At 38.8% G+C, this 19,476-nt stretch overlaps 1 protein-coding gene across 2 annotated transcripts in view; it reads left to right on the top strand.

Moving 5' to 3' along the window:
- The window catches only part of NOX4 (NADPH oxidase 4), a 96,423-nt gene that overhangs the window by 33,974 nt on the left and 42,973 nt on the right, over positions 1-19,476 (top strand). For both annotated transcript variants that reach the window (XM_053935219.1, XM_053935218.1), the window contains exon 12: positions 3,229-3,289. In XM_053935219.1, coding sequence (XP_053791194.1) covers positions 3,229-3,289 — 61 coding nt within the window. The remainder of the gene's footprint in view (positions 1-3,228; positions 3,290-19,476) is intronic.

Here is a 19,476-nt window from a genome sequence, read left to right as displayed (position 1 = left end):
CCTAAAATTAAGACCATCTGGCTGGTGGGGCTCTCTGCTTTAGCCTGGCAAGATACAGTGTGTGCTGGTAGGAGAGTTCAAAGGGACACATCAGTTCCTCAAGGTGGTGGTGATGTGTCTGGAAAACTTGTTGATCCTTTGGTTCTTCTTTCCATGAGTGTCTCACACCACTGAAAGCCACTTATCATGAGCCTGAGGTGGCCTATTGTTTTGATGGGGATGATTGGACTTTCTTGTGCTGTTGAGTTTCCTTGTCCAGTGTTAGTTAGCTCTGTGAATTGTTGCTTGGCAATGTATCCATGTACCCTTGGAGGACTTGGAGATGCAGCCTTGGGCAGAAGCATTGTTCTTCTGCTTTTTATTCCTTCAGGGCTTGCATCCTGAGCATCTTGAAATGTTGTGATTTGTTTTTTTTCCCCCGAGCCAGCAACTTGAGATGCATAAATTACATAGGCTAAATATTGCTAGGATTGAAACTTTTTTATTTTCTCTGTTATAGAGAGTTGGACTTCACGATCCCTTCCAGCTTGAGCTTTCTATGACTCTGTGATATGTAGTGTGTCTGCTGGGGTGAAAGGGTTGTCAGCAAGTTTTTTGCCTTGGTTGAGCTGCAGAGAAAAAGAAACGCTGATTAGTCTCTAAAAGTGTACCTTTGTAGTGGGTGCATCCGTAGCAGCAATAGAGTAGCAGTTGCACTATTACAGATATGCTAGAAAACAAATAAAGAAATTTCATATTATATATTCAACAATTTATTTTATGCCATATTGTGTGTATTACACAAGTATTGGTCTATTTACAATCCTGAGACAACACTACATTAAAAATCTGTATTTTCTTGTGGCGCGAGAATGAAGTCAAGGAGCAAGTAGATTTTATAGATAGGAATCTCATAGATTGAGACCTAAAGAAAACAAAAATAATTTTTAACACTGAGAGTAACTTAACAACTGAGATTGCAGGGAGTGAATTAGCAAACGCTGAACTACAGACTCACGGGAATTAGTGGGTGTGGGTTTCTGGTTTGTGTTACAGAGGAAGTTAGACCCCAGATGACCTGAATGATCCTTCTTGGAATTGCAGCTGCCCAGTGATGCATCCTGCAGTTTGTTATGGTGTGTTTTTTCCACTAGCTTGACTGCAGGTGTCTGAGGTTGTACAGCAAGGAGTATATGGCAATGGAAAGTGAAAAATGTTTGGGATATGTTGCTGCAGCTGCTTGCTGGGCTGCTTGCTGGGAGTTGGCTCTACTATGGCAGGGCTCTGGCTGAAGCTGTGGGTATTTGAGGCATGGTGGTCTTGCCTTGATCATCCTGGCACCCCTGATACTTAAATCATGCTCCATGGTTAGGATTTCCCCACGTTCAAGATGTTATGATGTCTGCCAGTTCAGTTAGGATAGCTGTAAGGCCAAGTGTCTAACAGGAAAAGCTTTTAACGAAAATCCAATCTGTAAAATAACATGAACCAGAAATAGAGACATTTAAAAAAATCTCCAAGTGTTTGAGGAAGAGATGTGTTTAACAGAATAACTCCACGTCCTAACTTTTTTTTCCCTCTGAAATTTGCTTCTTACAGGATTAATTAGTTAAAACAGGGATAGCCCAGTGTTACAGAGTTCACCTCTTATGAGTCAGACTAAAGTCTAGCTACTATTTCTTGGCTACCTTTATATAGCATGCCTGTGTTTGTCATCACTCCTCTCCATTTTCTAATGTCAGAATGAATCATTTTAGGAATGTTTGTATCAGTTCTGTATGAAACCAGACAAGCTGCAGCTTACTGAGCTTCCAAGGTTCATATTTTCTTGTCAGTTGGCAAAGTTGAAAACTTTTTATTTCTTTTTTCTCTTTTTATTTTTTTTTCCCTTTTACAGAAGGAAAAATACATTGATTTTGTTTAGTTCTTTTTTTCTTCTCACTTCTGCCTCTTTTCAAAACCTGCCAAGTCTCTAATGTGTTTCTCTTGGTCTGGGTAAGGGTTCATTGAGTCTGCAGCAAGGGTGGACTGATGAATCAGGGTTTGCAGTGCAGGTTTTGACACCCTGGCAAGCAAACAGGCATGGAAACAGGGTCTCTGCACTGTTTGCAGTCCCTGCCAGGATATCTGCAAATCCATATTAGGATCATATCATGGCTTTTTACTCAAAGTGAAAGACTTCTTTGAAGGAGTTTCCTTTTATTTAAACAAATCCCACAATGAGCTTTTTAATTCCCCCAATCAGACACTCTGTTCTTCCAGATGTAGCATAGATCTTCTTTGTAATTTTGGTCAGTGTTTAGGCCACCTACTGCAGCACAAAATGCAGAAGTGGTGTTTACTGTGGTGCAGTTTACTTGAGAGCAGTATTTCCACTGGAACTTCTAATGAGCTTTATTTGCAGAGCCACTGGGGGTTTGTAGCTTGGGCATCCCTTTCATCTCCTTTCTTCTGATACAGATATTCCTCGATGTTATTCTGGTGCATGCATTAGCATTTCTATGATAGTAATCAGAACTTAACACCTCTCTAAAGAGACTTCACAATTCTTATGATAGAGGTGCATAGAAGAATTGGAAACATTTATGAATTAACTTTCTATTTTCTACCATGGTGTAGATAAGATTGTAAGTGATAACATTACTGTGTTGATAGTCACAATCAATAGCCCTGAAGTGAGGGCATATGTGTAGAGTGAGAGAATGGTGGCTGCAATGTGATTTTTATGATATGTCATGGAATCTGGTGATTTTCCTTTGCAAACGGTAAGGTCTTGTGAATTGCTCATAGTTTCCATTTAGAAGAAAGCATCAGTTGTATGAGAATGGTCGGCTTGACTGTGGGCCTTGACATTCAAGAATCAAAAGTCTCTTAAGTGCTGTAAGAATGATGGGGCAGCTCCTGATTTTGAATGATGTGTCAGTAGTAGAGAAGTACTTCCATTCTGTTGTTCGTATCCTTGCTGAATACTGCTTAGTGAACTGTCTCTTCCAAGTCATACCCCCAATCAAGCATCCAAACTCCTCTGTGACCAGAAGAAAGGGTTAAGTCTGAAGGGATACTAAGCATGCTTGGCTTCCCCAACTGTGTTGATGATAGACTTGCTTCTTTAAGGGTACAGCTGCTGGTGTGGCTGTTTAGGAATGACCTATTTACATCGGGTTCTGTCTTAACAACTGTACTTTGAATGCATTTTGTTACTTTTTTTTGTTACTCAGAAGTGGTGCTTAATATATTTAATATTTTTAGTGCCCTACAGATACCAAAGCAACGTTTGGGGTCCACCTAAAAGTAGTAGGAGACTGGACAGGTATGTAGAAAAACAATTCCTTTTCAGAGACAAATGCCTTTACTTGAACTGTTCTCACTTTCTGGCTTCAGCACAAGTGTTCCTTGACTGTGGTGTATTCTCACTAGAGATTGTTCATGCTTGTTTTCCCAAAGTTATTTTTATTACATTCTTGATCCAATCCTTGCTTTATTCAGATGTACTATTTCTTCAAATAACATGTTTTTCCAACTACTAACTGATCTTCTGATTGCACTGTAATAATTTTCAGCGTTCCTCCATTTCTGCCTCTTTTTCTTGTTTTTGGGTAGCCTGCTACCCCTGTGCAGTGCAGTGCCCCTGTACATAGTAGTGTCTGCAGAAATGCTGAAATGTGCAGCTCCCAGATAAGCGGATTTTGGTGCCAGCAGTTTGGATGGCAGCCAGGTTAGTTAACGCCTGTGGTACACTGAGATTAGAGGTTTGCTTTCATGTTCCTCCATGTTCTTCCACTGCTCTTTGAATGTCTTCCAGATCAGGGGTGCAAGCCAGGATTCCCTGCAGAGGAGTAGGGCAATTTGATGCTCCCTGTGACAGTTGTATACTCAAGTGATAGTTGTCCTTATTCCATAGTGTCTGACTTTGTTCTTGCTCAGCATAGCATTTCCTTGTAAGGAAGACAGATACACAGCAGGGTCTGGTTCATTTCTTATGAAGAAATGTTCTTCATGTTAATTTGTATCAGCCTGTGTGTGTGTGGAATTGAGTCAAATGAGCTTGTCACCCTAAAAGGGATTAGACCAATGTAGAGATAATAAATCTATGCATATTTGTTGAACTTTCTAGTCTGGCTACATACTTGACTCTGCAAGACTTCAGTAGGAAAAGGCTGGAAGGGCAATGCCATATCGACATGTGTTCCATAATCCCCCTGATTTTCTCTCCTTGCTTGAAGTGTTGGCCAGACAGGGGCAGGTTAGCCTCTGGTCTACCTCAGAATGATGACTCTTTGTTGGTAACCATCATTCCTACATGGGAGGTGACAGTAGGCTATTTGGAGAAGTGGAATGGAGAAGTACTAGCTAAATGATTTTTCCAAAATAAGTGGCATATTTACAGTTTTCTGATTACCTCTGTGGTGTGAATTGCTCTATTTTAGCATTTATATATTGTTCTCCCAAGTCAGCATCTATAGCACTGAAAGGAAGGTCTGCTTAGGTTGGACTGTGTGATATTCAGGACACTGTCACATTACAGAAACCCTTTCTTGTAGTAGTTTTGCTAAACAGAGATATCTCTCCCAGTGTCAAATCTGCTGAGATGCAGACCGTTTACCCAGCCCTTGGTGCTGCATCAGTACCATGGAGCCCTGTTCCCACTCATTCCCTTAAGCCCTGTGACAATTAATAGTCTCTAATCTGCTGACTGTTTGAGGAAGGATTATTATATTTGCCACGTTCCTTATTATCTTTCTTAAGCATGCTCTAAAGGCTGCTTCTGCAGACAGGATATTAGACTGGAGGAGTTTTTATGAGACATACTGTCATTTGAGCTCTTTTCATGACCTATTCTCTCAGCCTTTATCCTATTTATTAAAATTCTCTTTTGTATAACCATCTCCCATTCCTGACAGTTTATACCTGACACCGAAGAGACTTGACGATTTTTTTCAGAGAACTCAATTACAAGCCTAAATTAAAAGGATGCAAGAGAGGTGCAGATATGCCATAAAATGCAGAGAAGAACTGGTTAGTTGAGGTATTTCTCCTCTGGATAACTTTAGCTTCTTTGGCTGCCTGCACCTGGGAGATGGTGGTGGTGAAGGAACATTTCCTGACACTAGTTGTAAGGACAGGAGAGCGAGTACAGATTGCTGGCAAACCATTTCTGCAAGTTGTTTTGGGTCAAGTCATTTAACTGATGTCTCTGACTGATACTTTGAAAATGTAATAGAATACCTTGTTTTGTAAGTTGGGAAAGCAACTCCATGTCAAGAGAAAAGGGGTAATAGTATTTTCAACTCCTGATGAGAAGTTGCTGTTGATGGGAAGTCATTTATTGCCCATATCCCAGTGTATATAATCGTAGATTTCAAATAAAATAAGCTGAAAGAAGCAGCTTTTGGAAAATCCAGTCATTCTAGAAATAATGCTTTGCATAAGAGCTGATACTTAGTAGATTTTCAGGCATTACTGTTATTTGCTTTTTAAAATCAATTATTTAAATAATGGAAAATGTAGGACAGAAAAAGTAGGTAAGAGAGGAAGAAACTACAGTAGCTCAGAAGCTACTAAAGCTCAGTAGCTATGAGACCTTTGCAAATCAACTGGTAATCTAGACCCCCTGTTTCATGCTCCATTCAAACAAAATGATGCTGCCTGAGCTTAGAACAGTTGAGAATCTGCCCCCCTCAGAAGCAGATTTGGATAAAACCACAAATTTCCTTTCCATTATATAAGCACCCATATCCTTTTCCAGTACAAATCTGAGATCTCCTATTTCTCATCCATGTTGTAGTGGTATTAATAACTTTATAGTACTTAACTTCCATGTTCATCACAGAAAACAGATACACAGACACTGGTATTGCTGTAATGTGCCCTCAGATGCCTTTGGAGCACATATTTTCACCTGAAGTGATTCCCATGGCTCCCTTTGTAGACCTCTGACCTGTTTATATGTCTAGTTTAGGATAAGACAAGCTGAGCCCCAAGCATGCCTTTTTCTCTTTGTTCATTGTAAAGAGTATATCTATATATCTATATACCTATATCTATCTCACTGCCTCAGAGGTAGGTAGTTTAGTTCATTGGCAATTGGTTGTGATTTTTCCCATGTAAACGTTTCTAATTTGATTTTTCATTCCATCTTTTGCCATGTGCCATGGGTATTGTGAACAGGAGAACAGCTATTATAGATATTCTTAAAAATGGGTTTGTGATTATTGCTGTCTTTGTGCTGACGTGTGACTGCTTAAGTCAGCACCTATTGTGTTAACAGAACATTCTATGGCACTGAAAAACCTGTGGCTGTGGAACCCGGCTTAGCTGGACAGTCAGGACTTGGGTACCCAAGTTAGGATGTGTTTACAGTGGATGATCGTGGTGATTGCACATGTGCAGGTTGGTTTAGCCCTGTGGTGCAGAGCTGAGTCAGCCTGTCTTCCTCTGTGGCTTCCTCAAGCTAAGCTGGGGGGGTGTGTAAACCCTGCAGTAACATCGAGGGTCCTGCTGTGGCTCATGCACGGGTCAGAGCTGTGAGATGCATGGATGAGCTAAAAAGCTGATCCTTTTACTGGCCATCCCCTCTAAATACCTGTTTTGTTCTGCTTCTCTTGGTACCTGTGGTCACCTAATTTTCCTTTAGCTTAGAAGTAATTGTTGGCTTAGTATTTACAACACAATTTTTTTCAAGGTTTTTTTTTGTCCCACTTACTGTCTAGTTCATCCTCAGCATTGTCGTCTATCAGCCTTATGTCTCTTTTGTCCTTGCTGCTGCCTCAAGTACTATTGCTTGTTTAGTTTTAAAGCTTACATTTCATCTGGCACCTCTGGAGGGAAAAAGAGAGGCCATGGGCCATGCCTCGCATCCAACAACTTGACAGCAGTGAAAAAAGACACGGCAGTGTATCAAGACAATGTGTCTCATTCACTAGACAAACTTGAGGGTGTGAGACAGAAAGTGATATTGATGATGCAGGAATAACAGGCTTCAGAAGCCATGCAGTGTGCTTTTGTGGAAAACAAATACACAGCACTCAGAGGTGTTGAGGTGAACTGCATGCCTTAAGGCAGTGAAACATTACTGTTACGTTGCAGTGTGTTGCTGGAACAAATTGATGTGACACCGTGTTCGGAACACTGATGCTATTCTACAGTAATTAGTATAATTTTTATCTAGTAGTGACACCATCCTGCTGTGTGGTTGTGTATGTTCCTAGAGATATTTTCAAGGCTTGTTCTGAGCACTGTGATATTTATTGTGGGTATGTCATAAGAGCACTTGAGTACCACCCATTAAATCTGAGAGTTCTGTCCCATAGGTTACTAAATGTTATGGCAGCAGGAGGTCGTGATGTGGGCAGGAACTGTCCAGATAGAGCCAGAACAGACAGATTATGGAGTACTGATGTGCTTCACTCTAATAAACTCCAGATCTCATCACAAAATATATAACTTTGATTCATTTTTTTTTGCTACAGATGAGGTTATGCCTGGTAACTGGGTCATTCAGGTACAGGCGATCCTATTTCGAATCCTGACATGTCATGATGGGAATTTCCGTCACATATTGTCACAGTCCTTTTTTGTGGAAGGTCCAGCTTTTGAGCAGGAAGTTTCAGGAGGGAAAAATAAACAAAACATTTTTTCAGTTAAAAACAATTTTCCAGAGCATGGCAAATGTATAAAAACATGGATTTTGTTTAATTCCCTGTGGAATAAGACCTGAGACAGTACACACCCCAAATTACTTGTTTTTAAACAGAAAAACAAACAAACAAACAAAAAAGTAGGGCAGTTGTTTGGGATTTTGGAGCATGACTAAGGATTTTTCTCACGTTGACCAGAAGAAGAAAATGACATACCTTTTAAGTGCCTCTGAAGGAAGAATGATCTGAACATTCTGGTCTGGGAGAGTTTGTCAGGAGTATCTGCATGACCATGTTAAGCTCTTGCAGTTCCTGATTTAGGGGATGCCTGAAGCATCCCAAGGTTGTGCATTCCTGTGCTTACCTGGAACTTCTCATCAAGTGTAGGATCTAGCAAAGAGGCAATATTTTATGTTCAGTAACCCTGAGAACAGTTTTGGATGTATTGAAGTAGTGGATCACTCAGTCAGTATCTACTGTATGGTTAGTGGAACTTGTTTCTGACTGGAGTCATGTGTGGAACAGAAGATGACAGGAAGGAATAATAAGACAAAGTCTGTCCAGAGGAAGTGACAAGGTTTTCCCAGGTTCACTGTAACTGCTACTAGCTTCTTTAAAAATATCTACTCACTGGTGATGAACATTTGGTCAACTTTTTTGCTATTACCTCAAGCTCTGTTTTATTTGGGCCTTTTCCACTCCACAGTAACATTTTTTTTTGTGTTTAGTTATTCCATCAGATTCCTGGCAGGGTGTAAAGGTGTTAATGACGTGGTGCTGTCAGTTGTTCCAGCAAAATCTGTGTGTGGTTTTGGAAGAACAGGACAGAGATGAGATAGGTGTTATTTTCCACTGATAGATTTTATGACTAATAATTTTTGTATTGTCAGGGAATCTTACATACACTGCTGAGGAAGGCAGCAGAATTGAGCGATAAAAAGGTTTAATTGTGTTTCCTTTTAATATAATTTGACATTAGCAATTAAATGATATGGTTACATTATTGGGAAGTTAATATGCCTTAACAATATAATTAGCCAGATTGTACTGTAAAGAATACTAATCTTATTGTTCATTGCCATTAACGTTCATTATTTATTTTATTTATTCCTGAAAAAAGCTCAATAAAAGACAGGATTAAGAGACTAAAAAAAATGGAGAACAAATTTAATTTACTGATTAAAGAACTAATGCTGAAGGTGAACACATCTGAATTTTTGGCTCCAGACCTGGATGGTTTTACAGTAGTTGAACTCCAGCTGATTTAGTACCAAAAACAGTGTAATTTGAGTCAAATCCAATTTGAAGAGTTAATGAATTTTATGCCTAGAGGGGTAAAAAGATATTTGGGTGAGAAAGCTACATTGAAGGAATTTTCTCCTACACAGAAGTCCTTTCTTGATGCATCCTCGTATTTGTAAACTTCCACCTTTTTGCATATCCAAGGCACTTTCTAATCATGTAATGATTATGGAAAATGACATGACTCACTCAGTGATGTAAATTTATTTTTATCCTTTGATACATTATGCGCTGGGTGTGTGGATGTTGCTGTAGTTAAGAGCTGATCCAAGAACACAATGTTGCAGGATTTCTTGTCATGCCTCAGACATTTTCAGCACTGTTAGGAGCTACAGGAGTGAAGCCTGTGGAGCACATTAGCACATAGCAGCTGATAGAATCAGAATGAATGTAGTGAAAAAAAGCAAAAAGCTCTCCACTTTGAAAATAGAATTATAAGAGTGAAGAGCTCTAGGATATGTACTTTAGTGCACTGCCAGGCATATTTCTGGTTTTGTAATCACTGTGTGCTGTGTTTGCCTACTTAAGGAAGCAAAGTTGCTGTTCTGGAGTTGCCTGTGTTTCACCATTTTTCTGTTAATATCTGCTTAGGGAAGACTCATTCTTATACAGTTTCTGTGAAGAGGTACACAGCTGCTTCAAGCACTGAATATACAAAGTTTGGATGGATTTTCAGGTTCCTTTGTGTGAGCATGGTTTCTAGAGAAATACAAGAGTTCACATCAAAATACCAGCTCTTCATGCATATCTGCACTTCCCTGGGGCAATAGATTCTCTTAGATGCCATCCAAATTCTGCTGAAGAATCCCTGCCAAATGTCTAGGTTTGTTCCCAGTTTATTGTTACTCCTCCCTTGTGGACAGAAGAAAAAAAACAGACACATTTCAGATTTGGAATTTTGAGTTACCACATTTTAACTAAAAATTGTTGGTTAAAATATCTTAAAAGTAGATTTGAAATGGTTCTTTTTGGGATCTTTTGGGATCTTTTTAGGTTCTTTTCTAACAGATTGTAAAAATTGCCATAGTTAATGAGGAAAAATCTATTTCAGCTTTAGAATATTATAAAAAAACATTATAAAAAAACATTAAAAGAACATTATAAAAATTGGAAAAACCTCTTTAGGAACTGTAGATATTTATAAATTTTATGGTCAGAAGAACAGTTACCTTTACATGCTCCTAACTCCTGCATGATGCTTGATAGTTTCTCAGAATAACTATATAACTCAGAAGTTATATTACAACCTTGGGGTTATAATATTCTGCAGAGTTTTCCGCTTCAACCTTTTATGGGCTGTTTTTGTATTCTTTGTGAAAATGAAGCTCCACCTTGTGATGATTAGTAGGTTTTTTCCCCTTGTTTTTAGTTTTTTCCTTTCTCTTTTTTGCTTTTTTCCTCATTTCAGCACAAGAACCACTACTAGGAAGTGTGTGTACATTTTAGTTGTTGCTCATTTGTGTGCAAATACAAACAGAAAATGAACATGGCACCTTTGACCCTTCTATTTGATTACCTGTTGTATTAAATCTGAGTTTTGAGACCTTGTATTTGTCTGGTTCTTTGCTTCCTGCACCCTCTTCACTTCTAGCATTCCCTTGAGATACAGAATTACTTTGCAATTGCAGGCTTGTTGGTTTAGGCTCTGGTGTGATTTAAAGTGTAGCTCTCTTTTGCTTGAAGACCACCAGTAGCAGTGGTGGTTGACCTGTCACTGTATTGCACTTTATTCCTTGGTCTCTTCTACCTGTCTGCTTATTTCTACTGGTGTTTGGAGAGGAGAGAGGAGCCAGCGCTCGCTCAGAACTTGTGCTGCATTCAGCACTTAATTCTGTGGGAGTTGATTAAAACTCCCACACCATTGCAAATGTCGTTGTGATCAAATAACATGGTCAAATGAGTTTTCCTATTTTCACAACAAACATTATATAACTGCTTGTTGGCATAATATTAGCTTTGAATTTTGAGTTAGCATATCCCATCTCCTTTATTGCAGTATTTTTTCTCATTCTTTCTCTTAGTATATTTACTCCACCTTTTGCCAGCCGCATGTCCTTACCCTGAATTTCCGTCATCCTTGAAACAGCAGTTACCTGTTCCAAAATGGCTTTCCATTTCAAAATGCATTAAAATCAATGCTGATCTTGTATGTGGGAGGCAAATCCTACACCCCAAATTTTATCATCAGTTCCCTACAGTCCCTTGCAACTCAGCTTTGCATTCATGTGCCACCTCATCCTGTTGCTCAATCCTATCTTTTTGTATATGCATCATTTCTCAGATGCATCAAATACAAGCTGGAAAATTCAATTTTCACCATAAGGAAATAGTTTGTGATCCAAGAATTTTTGAGGGGCATTCTGCAACCACAGCTCTCTTTGGTCCCAGTCCTCCCCTGGAGAAGGATCCCTTTAAATCATTTTATTAATAAAATAAATCATTTATTAATAAAAAAAAAAAGTCTGCCACCAACCACTTGTACATTTACCAAGTGCAAAAATAAGATTCAGTTGTATGTGGTAGCCTTGAAAAAGTTGACTTCCTCCTTTAAAGAAACAAGTCAAACCAAACCTCAGAACTTGCACTGAAAACATCATGTCATGAGAACTGGCCAACAGCAAGTTTCCACAGCTTCTCCAAACAGATATTTTGGTATCTGCTGTGAACAGAAGAGCTTGGTTTGAAACATTTATGGGTACTCATTTCATATTAACCACACACAAAAATACATGCTGATTCCAGCTCTATACTCAACTTTGAACCTCGTGGTCTTATGCCTCAAAGTTTGGATACCCCAGTGCAAAACACAGAGGTGAAGGCACATTCCTAGTGGGAATGGAGCCAGGCTGCCAGTGCAGTCCATGTTTTAATATAAAGGCATCCTTTTGTGAGTGTCAGTCCATTAAATTAATTTGTAATTAAAACACATTTTTTCCCTTTTATCAGGTCCTTAAATTGCAAAAGGCAGTGAGGCAGAAATGCTTTAAATATAATATACTATAAAGTTTAAGATGCAGCAAAGTAAATTAATTACTAGTGCATCCCAATTTTGAGGGAGACTTGAAATGGTGGCTGCTACATGCTGAATGTGGCATTTCTTTGAGACAAAGGACTCAATTATCTCAGTAGTAACTAAAGTCCTGTGAGGAGAAACTGTAGGGGGGAATTCATAGCCTGGAAATCACTTTCCAAAATGCAAAGGAGATTGCATTGTGGTACATGGAATAGACTGTGCTGTGACAGCAATAAATAGCCCTTTGGTATGTAGTGCAGCAGCTGATGGGCAGGGTGCAGCGTGTATTTTGTTTCACTGATATTATAACCCACATTTCTGCAGCTCTGACATGTTTCTGTTCTTCCTCTTTCTCTTCCTTTAAAGCTTTTTTCCCTCAAAATGGGGACAAATTGTCAGAGCTTGTTTCAAAAAGGATACCATGACTCTATATTAATATAGATTGTAACATTTGTAGCAGATAAAACTAAAGTACATTATAATGACATAATATTTCATGAGAGGGAGATTTTCTAAGAAGAAGTCATATCTTTCATTAGATCAACTGAAACAGCTGGAAAAAAACAGGTTGTCTTCCAGGCATGCAGTGCCTTCAGCAGGTTTGACAAAGAAGCAGGGAAGTCAAAGCAAAGAGAAGAAATAACATTCCTGGCTACTTTTTAAAGCAAGTTTTCCCTTGAGAAATATGAACAATAAAATTGCCTAGTAAATGAATAAAATATAAAATATAACACCTCTTTGGAAAAAAAAATAAGTTCATTTAACTTTTTAATAGAAAAATACTAATTGATTCTCAAAGAATTCATATGGTCAAGAATACTGTCTGAAAGCCAAATATATGACTTGTAAATGCTCTCCCAAGCCCTTCTTAGGATTTGTATGTCTCCAGATTTCTTTATCTTCTCTTGGCTGGGTTCCCAGCTTAGGGTATATTTGCTGTAACATGCCATGGTCTCACTCTGTCCTGTAGAGACACTAACTCACATCTTGGCAGAGTGCAGTTTCTGGTAGGGAAACTGGGAAAAGAGATGGACATGTTAGAAAACTTAACTATGACTTGCCTGAAGTACTGCATTTTATTTATATATATGTGCCCACGCATATCCCTAAACTTATAGCATTTGGGTGTGGTTTTTAAATTTTAATTTTTTTTCTCTTATAATCTCATTATCTTTGAAAAACCAAGGTTTGATTGGAAATGTTTGACCATCTACTGAGAGTAAAATTTGGACAATGGTTTACAGAAAGCATCACTGTGTTCTTAGTAATTTGAAGGGAGCCTATTCTGCATATAGAAGCTGATAATGAGTGGTTGGCTGCTTAGCTTTGTGACTTACCTGGAATCAGAAATTTTTTAAGAAAAAATGTTAATAAAACTTAAAATTCTGTAGTGAACACCATGATCAGGAATAAGAGAGAATGCTTCTCTGCTGGGGAGAGAGACTGGAATATCTGTGGATCCAAATAAACATATTAGTGCTTTTATATGTATTGGAGAAAAAGGCACTCGGTGGAGTTGACAACAACTTCTTTCAGTGTTGAAGGGGGATTTGGGGGAGAGGAGAAGTTTCATAGCTTATTGGCTATTTTGGGTATTGCTCAAGTGTCTGCTGTGAGGATTTTACTGTACTGTCAGTGATAACAAGTACACCTACAGCCTTCAAAAAGCCTCCTCATGTTATATGAAATTAAAATAAATCAGTGGGCAGTTTGTGCTCTTCACTGCAACAAGCAGCTTTAAGGACTATCTCCTGTCATAAATTTAACATATTCCCTTATTCATTAAACACACTGTAAGTGCCATTTCCTCAAGGAAAATGCCACAGACACCCACACACATTTCAGAGTCAAAGCTGTGGTGCTTTGCTGTGCTTTGCCAAGTGACTGGTGCCAGCCTGATGGCACAGGGCTTTCCCTCAAGGATTTCACTTACACTGTGTCAGCTGAGTGTCTCCTCAGCTTAACTGTGACTGGTTTGAAAAAAGCAAAATTTAAATCAAAGACATTTTTATAATTTCTGTTATTTGATGTTTTCCTTTTTTAATGGGTTAAGGGGATTATGCTAATTGTGCCCTGTTATTAACAAGCATGGCAAATGAAACTTTCTCAGTGCAATTTCCAAAAAAAGCAGCAATTCCTTAATCCAAAATTTTGTTAAGAAAGAATATTTCTTTAAAAGTGTCCCATACTTCCCAGCACATATGCACCAGAATGTGCCATGTCTACTTGAAGAAGATTTTATCATTTCTGTGCCATTATGTATTGCTGAGATTGTGATGGTGCATTGATGTGTTGTTATATGCCAGGTTGTGACTGGTAACTGATATCTAGCGATAGTTTATACTTACAGGAATTGGCAAAATAACTTTTTTAGATAGAGGTGTGCCAAGTCATTTCCTTACAGTGATGTGATGAACTGTTTGATCCAAATCATGTTAAACCACTTGTTCTGTGTTCTAGAGAATAGTTATCAGTTTTAGTATTGCATAGTAAAATTTTTCAGCTTTCCTCTCCAGTTCAAGGCTGGGAATACTTCTTCTGTTGACTTGAGTAATAACAGACTTTCTGTCATGTAAAAACATGTCTATTTAATATTTCATTATGTTCATAACATTATTAGTTGAAAGATGGAGGTGACAACCTCGTAGAAAATCCCACAGTATATTTTAACAAAAGTCAACACAAGAGCTAGTGCTAAGTCAACAAATATTTATAAGAAATTATGCATTAAGAATAAATGAAAACTACCCAGACTGGGTTGGGTAGTAGTTTATATTCAGACAGTTGTCTGGCTTAAGTTCTCAAGAATAACTTGTCTAATTCAAATGTAAGAAGAAATAACAGAATTGCTCACATCAGGGTGAAATGAAACCATGCTTTGGATACATCTTCTGACACACTTGTGTGCATTACATTTTATCACCTATCAAAAAAAAAGGAGGAAAACAGTATCTAATGGCTCATTTCATTTGTCAGTAATTTCAAATGTTTTTGATATTGCCCTTTGAGAGATGTTATAAGAAATGGAGCCTCAGATGTGATTAGATCTTTGGAAAAAATGTACATTTCTTCCCAATGGATCATCCCCAGCTGACTAGCAAAATTTATATAGGAAATAGGATGCAGCTGAGCTCTCATCATGTTATCCTATGTCATGCTTTAGTGTAACTGGTGCTTTCAGGGAGGAATTTTTTTGTTCTTTGAAAGAGACAAGCAGCTGAAAACACAGGGGAAATTATTTATAGATATCAATGGAGTCCCTTAGTTCCCTGTTTCTGCTTTTGTTTCTTATTTGCAGCCCCACTGTTATTTCTGGCAGTTCAGTTCCGCTTAGTGTTTGGCTGGACAGGCATTTCCCACACAGGGTAGGGTGTCTGTCAGCGCTGCTCACTCCAAGTGCTGTATCCAGCACAGTGCAGCTTCCTCTCTGGGAACAACTTAGCACCTTCTGTGCAGGTATTCACATAACCTGGCTGTGAGCAAGGCCAAGTTATGCCTAATGATCCCTCTAAGGTCATCTAAGCCTTGGTGATTAGCAGCACAGATGATCAGCAGCACGGCTCAAGGCTGCTGTTGGAGGGATGAGGGTTGGGCCATCTCTACTTTATATTCCAAGGCTGTGAGTGAGGGTGAATTAGCAAGGAAACTCCCATTCTCTTTCACAAGCTCCATTTTTCTTTGGCAATCCCCTTCTCCTCCCATCCCTGCCCCAGCTAAGAGAAGCCAGTATTTAACCTGCCCAGCCTGTCTGAAGCTTATTGCAGGGCAGTGTCTTGCCACACATGTCTATCAGCTGTGCGGGCAGTTGTCTCCTAACCGGCTGTGTCCCTCTTGTCAAACTGACATGGGTTTGCAGTTTTGTCCAAAGGTGGCAATTAATGGGAACAGCACAAACTATTGCTATTTATCTCTTTTTCACAAGCAGACCTGCTAATTATATCCTAGAGTCATGGAATTATTTGGGCTGGAAGGGACCTTAAAAATCATCTAGTTCCAGCCTTGGAGACACATAAAACCCAACTGAACATGGCCATGAGCAACCTGCTCTCTCTAACTATTCTTAGAGCAGGACTAGATTATCTCCTAAGATTTCTTCTGTCCTCAACAATTCTGTGAGTCTCTATAGTTATTATACAGTAATTTATTTGCATTTTTGAGAGTAATGATAAAGTTGTGTCTGTATTAGTCAGAGGGTGAAATGTTCCCATGCTTATAGTTTAAATTGTCACCAAATAGGCAAAAGCCCAAGAATGTGCTCACAGTGACTGGTAGTGGTTTTGTTATGGTACAAAATTTCAGTCTTGGATGGGATTAATTCCATTATTTTGTGACTGCCATATTGATCTGTTTAATGAAAAGTTCTTGTGGCTTGTTCAAATGTGTAAAATATATGACACTTGCAAACCTATTTTTAGACCTGGTTAAAAATACCAGTGGATGCATGCATGTGGGTATGTGCTGGTGTTTAATGTATTTGGTGACAAGCTAATACACATGGCTGGCAATGATGGGACCATGGCAGCCCAAGAATAATTCTTTGGAGTCGTGATAACTATTTCCATGAAGACATCAGTTTAGTGCTCAGCAGCAATAAAGAGAAAAATTATTAGGAGTGGAGTAGAGAATAAAGCCAGGGAGATGACTGTACAGCTGGTGGGTGTTTCTGTGGTGCTACCAGGACTTCAATCCTGTGTGCAGGTCTGGTCTTCATCACTCAGACATGACACTGGCCAGGGTTCAGGAAGAATGGCAAAGATGATCAAAAGCATGGAGAGGCTTCCAAACATGGGGTAACTGACTATGGTAGGGACTCTTTAGCATGAAAAAGATAGAATTCAGGGGAATATAGCCACAGTCTGCAAAATTATGCATAATGCTGGAAGAATGAGTGGGTGGAGCCTGACTGTTCACAGTTTCTGCCAGTATCAGAGTTTTTGGCTATCAAATACAGTCAGTAAGATTTCAGAGCAAACATAAGGTGATGAATCTTCATGTAGTAGGTGAGAAACACATGAAACTCCTTGTCAAAGAGTATGGAATGGATTAGGTTTACATGGGGACTGGGCAAGTACATTAAAAAGAAGTCTAAGAATTTCTTATTAGACAAACCACCTTAAACTCAGGAAATGCACTGGCATAGAAAAGCTTGAAAGCAGAAGGGTCTTACCCTGTGATCATTCTTCCATAGTTGTGTCTGCAGATGAATCCAGGTATTGGAGTAGGGGGGCTTTGTGTGAATCAGTACAGCCTGATGAATTGTGCCTTTGATCAGCCTTATAGAGGCAAACCCCCTGGAGATGTGCAGAGCTGGATAGTATTGCAGTAATTGCACAGCTGGATAGTAGCTCCATTTCTGTATTAAAAAGTTCTATGTAGCTTTTGAAAGGTTGGGCTTTCTCCAGTTTCTGTAACAGCTTACAAGTTACAAGGAAAGAACCAGTTAAATCCCCCTGCTTTGCGTAGTTTGAGTATATTTTTCTTCTTTTTCTATGAAATAAGGACTTCTTAGAACAAGTGTCACTACATTATCTTAAAACCCAAAAGGGTATACTGGTACGTAATCATTTCTTCTGGCTCGTTGTGAAAGAGGAAAGTGAAGGAGCTAGTTGAGGTAGTTGAGCCTCCCTGCATTTGCTCATGGGGAATTCAGAAAGCAAAGTACAGCCCTTAATGGCTAAAGGCAGCAACTGTGGAATGCAGTGCTATAATGAATCTGCATAAATAAGTTTTCATTCAGAGCATGTATTTATAAAGGTATTTTTTAAAGTTGAAGTTCTGTGTTGTTTAGAAACCGTGTTTTACTGTTCCACTTTGTAAGAGCTGAGTTGTGGAATGAGCTTTACTGTCATGACAGAAATAGTCTTCAAGTAGATAGATACTACTTCAAGTAGATAGATACTAAGTATCTATCTCTAAGGCAAAAAATGTTCCTTGACTAAGGTTCCTTGATTATTTTGAACTCCAGCAGTCAGTTAATTCCCAGCTCCACTAGGGAGTTGCTGTCTAACCTTCAGAAGGATTTCTAACTCAGTAGTGAGCATCAAGACTGCTTGACGGTGTTGTGTTCACTTCTCTTTCCTGGCTGTCTGGGAAACCCAGGTCTGGCAGTGTAGCTAACAGGCTGTCTGGGTCACTCTGTGATGTCTTGTCAGGTCAGTCGTACAAAATACAGTCTAAATATGGTCCTCCAAATCTCTCCTCCCTGTTTTGAAAGAAAACAAGTGATGCTTTTTCCTTCCCATCATTCATCTTCTAACCTTTAAGGTTCCTGGGACAAGAACTGCCTTTTGCTCTGTTTCTTAATTGGCTAATACATTGCTATATATACCTAAATCATGCAAGATGTGTGATTATAGCGTAAATGAGGGAGATCTAGTTAGAAATAAATCCGTCCAAGCTAATTTTGGTGTAGCAGTTGGGACAATTTAAGGACTCAAGAAAGCACCTAGAATTCCATCAGGAAAAGGATTTGCTGATGCTGGAATCAGGGAGGGAGAATGATTTTGAACTGGTAGGACAGCTAGAGAAAAGATAAGGAGGTTTTTAGGATGCAAAGGCAGGTTAGGAGGGAAAACAGAGCATACAGAGACTTTCTTTAAAGAAAGGAGGAATATTCTGCAGGTCCAGAGTGACTGGGAGTTCACAGCAGATCTATGTAATGATTAGTTGAATTCCTTATTTCCCCTCTCTCTGCTTATAAATTAAAGTCCTGTAAAAGAAAATGTTGAAAGGAAGGATGATCACTTTATTCACCTACCTTAGAAAATTAAGAGTCTACTTGCCTTTCTATAAAGGCTTCTCTATTTTCCTTAAATAAATACAAACAGCAAACAGTCTATATACAGTTTTCAACTTCCTGGATTTTCACTAGTTTTTAGGGTTTTTCAGTAGCTCTGTAAATAATGACCCTAATTAGACTTTCAGACAACTGATCAGGAGGGAAGGAAATGGTGGTGAAAAATAGGAGAATTAAACTTTGTGAGGCTTAATGGACTTAGAATCATGGAAGTTCAATCTGGTCAAAAAGCCTGTCTCTACCACCAGAATATGTATGTTTCAGGGAAATTCCAAGGCTGATGTAATCATTTTGGAACCTTTTGATCATTAGCATTAACTCATTGTCTTTTTTTTCCTCCCCTTTTAATCTGATGGAGGCACTGTAGCACTGACTCTTCAAGAGGAGAGGAGTGAAAGCTCCTTAACTTCAGGAACTTCAGCCATTAATAAGCCACAGGTCAAACTAAAATATCAGACATTTCATTTTTATGCTATCTTTTTGCTCATCATCGTTTTATAGCCCTTAACTGGCAAAGACTTCTTCCTAATTGCCTTTTATCTTTACAAGGCACTGCAGAACTACTTATGACAGCATTTCCAAATTTACGGAGCTTGAAAACAAGTCATATTAGTGGATCGCAAATCCTATTAAACATCATCAGCAGTTTTAAGAAAGCTGACTTATTTTTAAATTTATTTTGGTTTAGTTACTGCAAGTTGTTATTCGTAACATGAAAGGTATTCAGACCACTGTGCATTTTGCATAAC

Source organism: Vidua chalybeata, chromosome 2, assembly GCF_026979565.1.
Source record: "Vidua chalybeata isolate OUT-0048 chromosome 2, bVidCha1 merged haplotype, whole genome shotgun sequence".
NCBI classification, from domain to species: Eukaryota; Metazoa; Chordata; class Aves; order Passeriformes; family Viduidae; genus Vidua; species Vidua chalybeata.
This window is presented reverse-complemented; position numbering and strand designations above follow the sequence as displayed.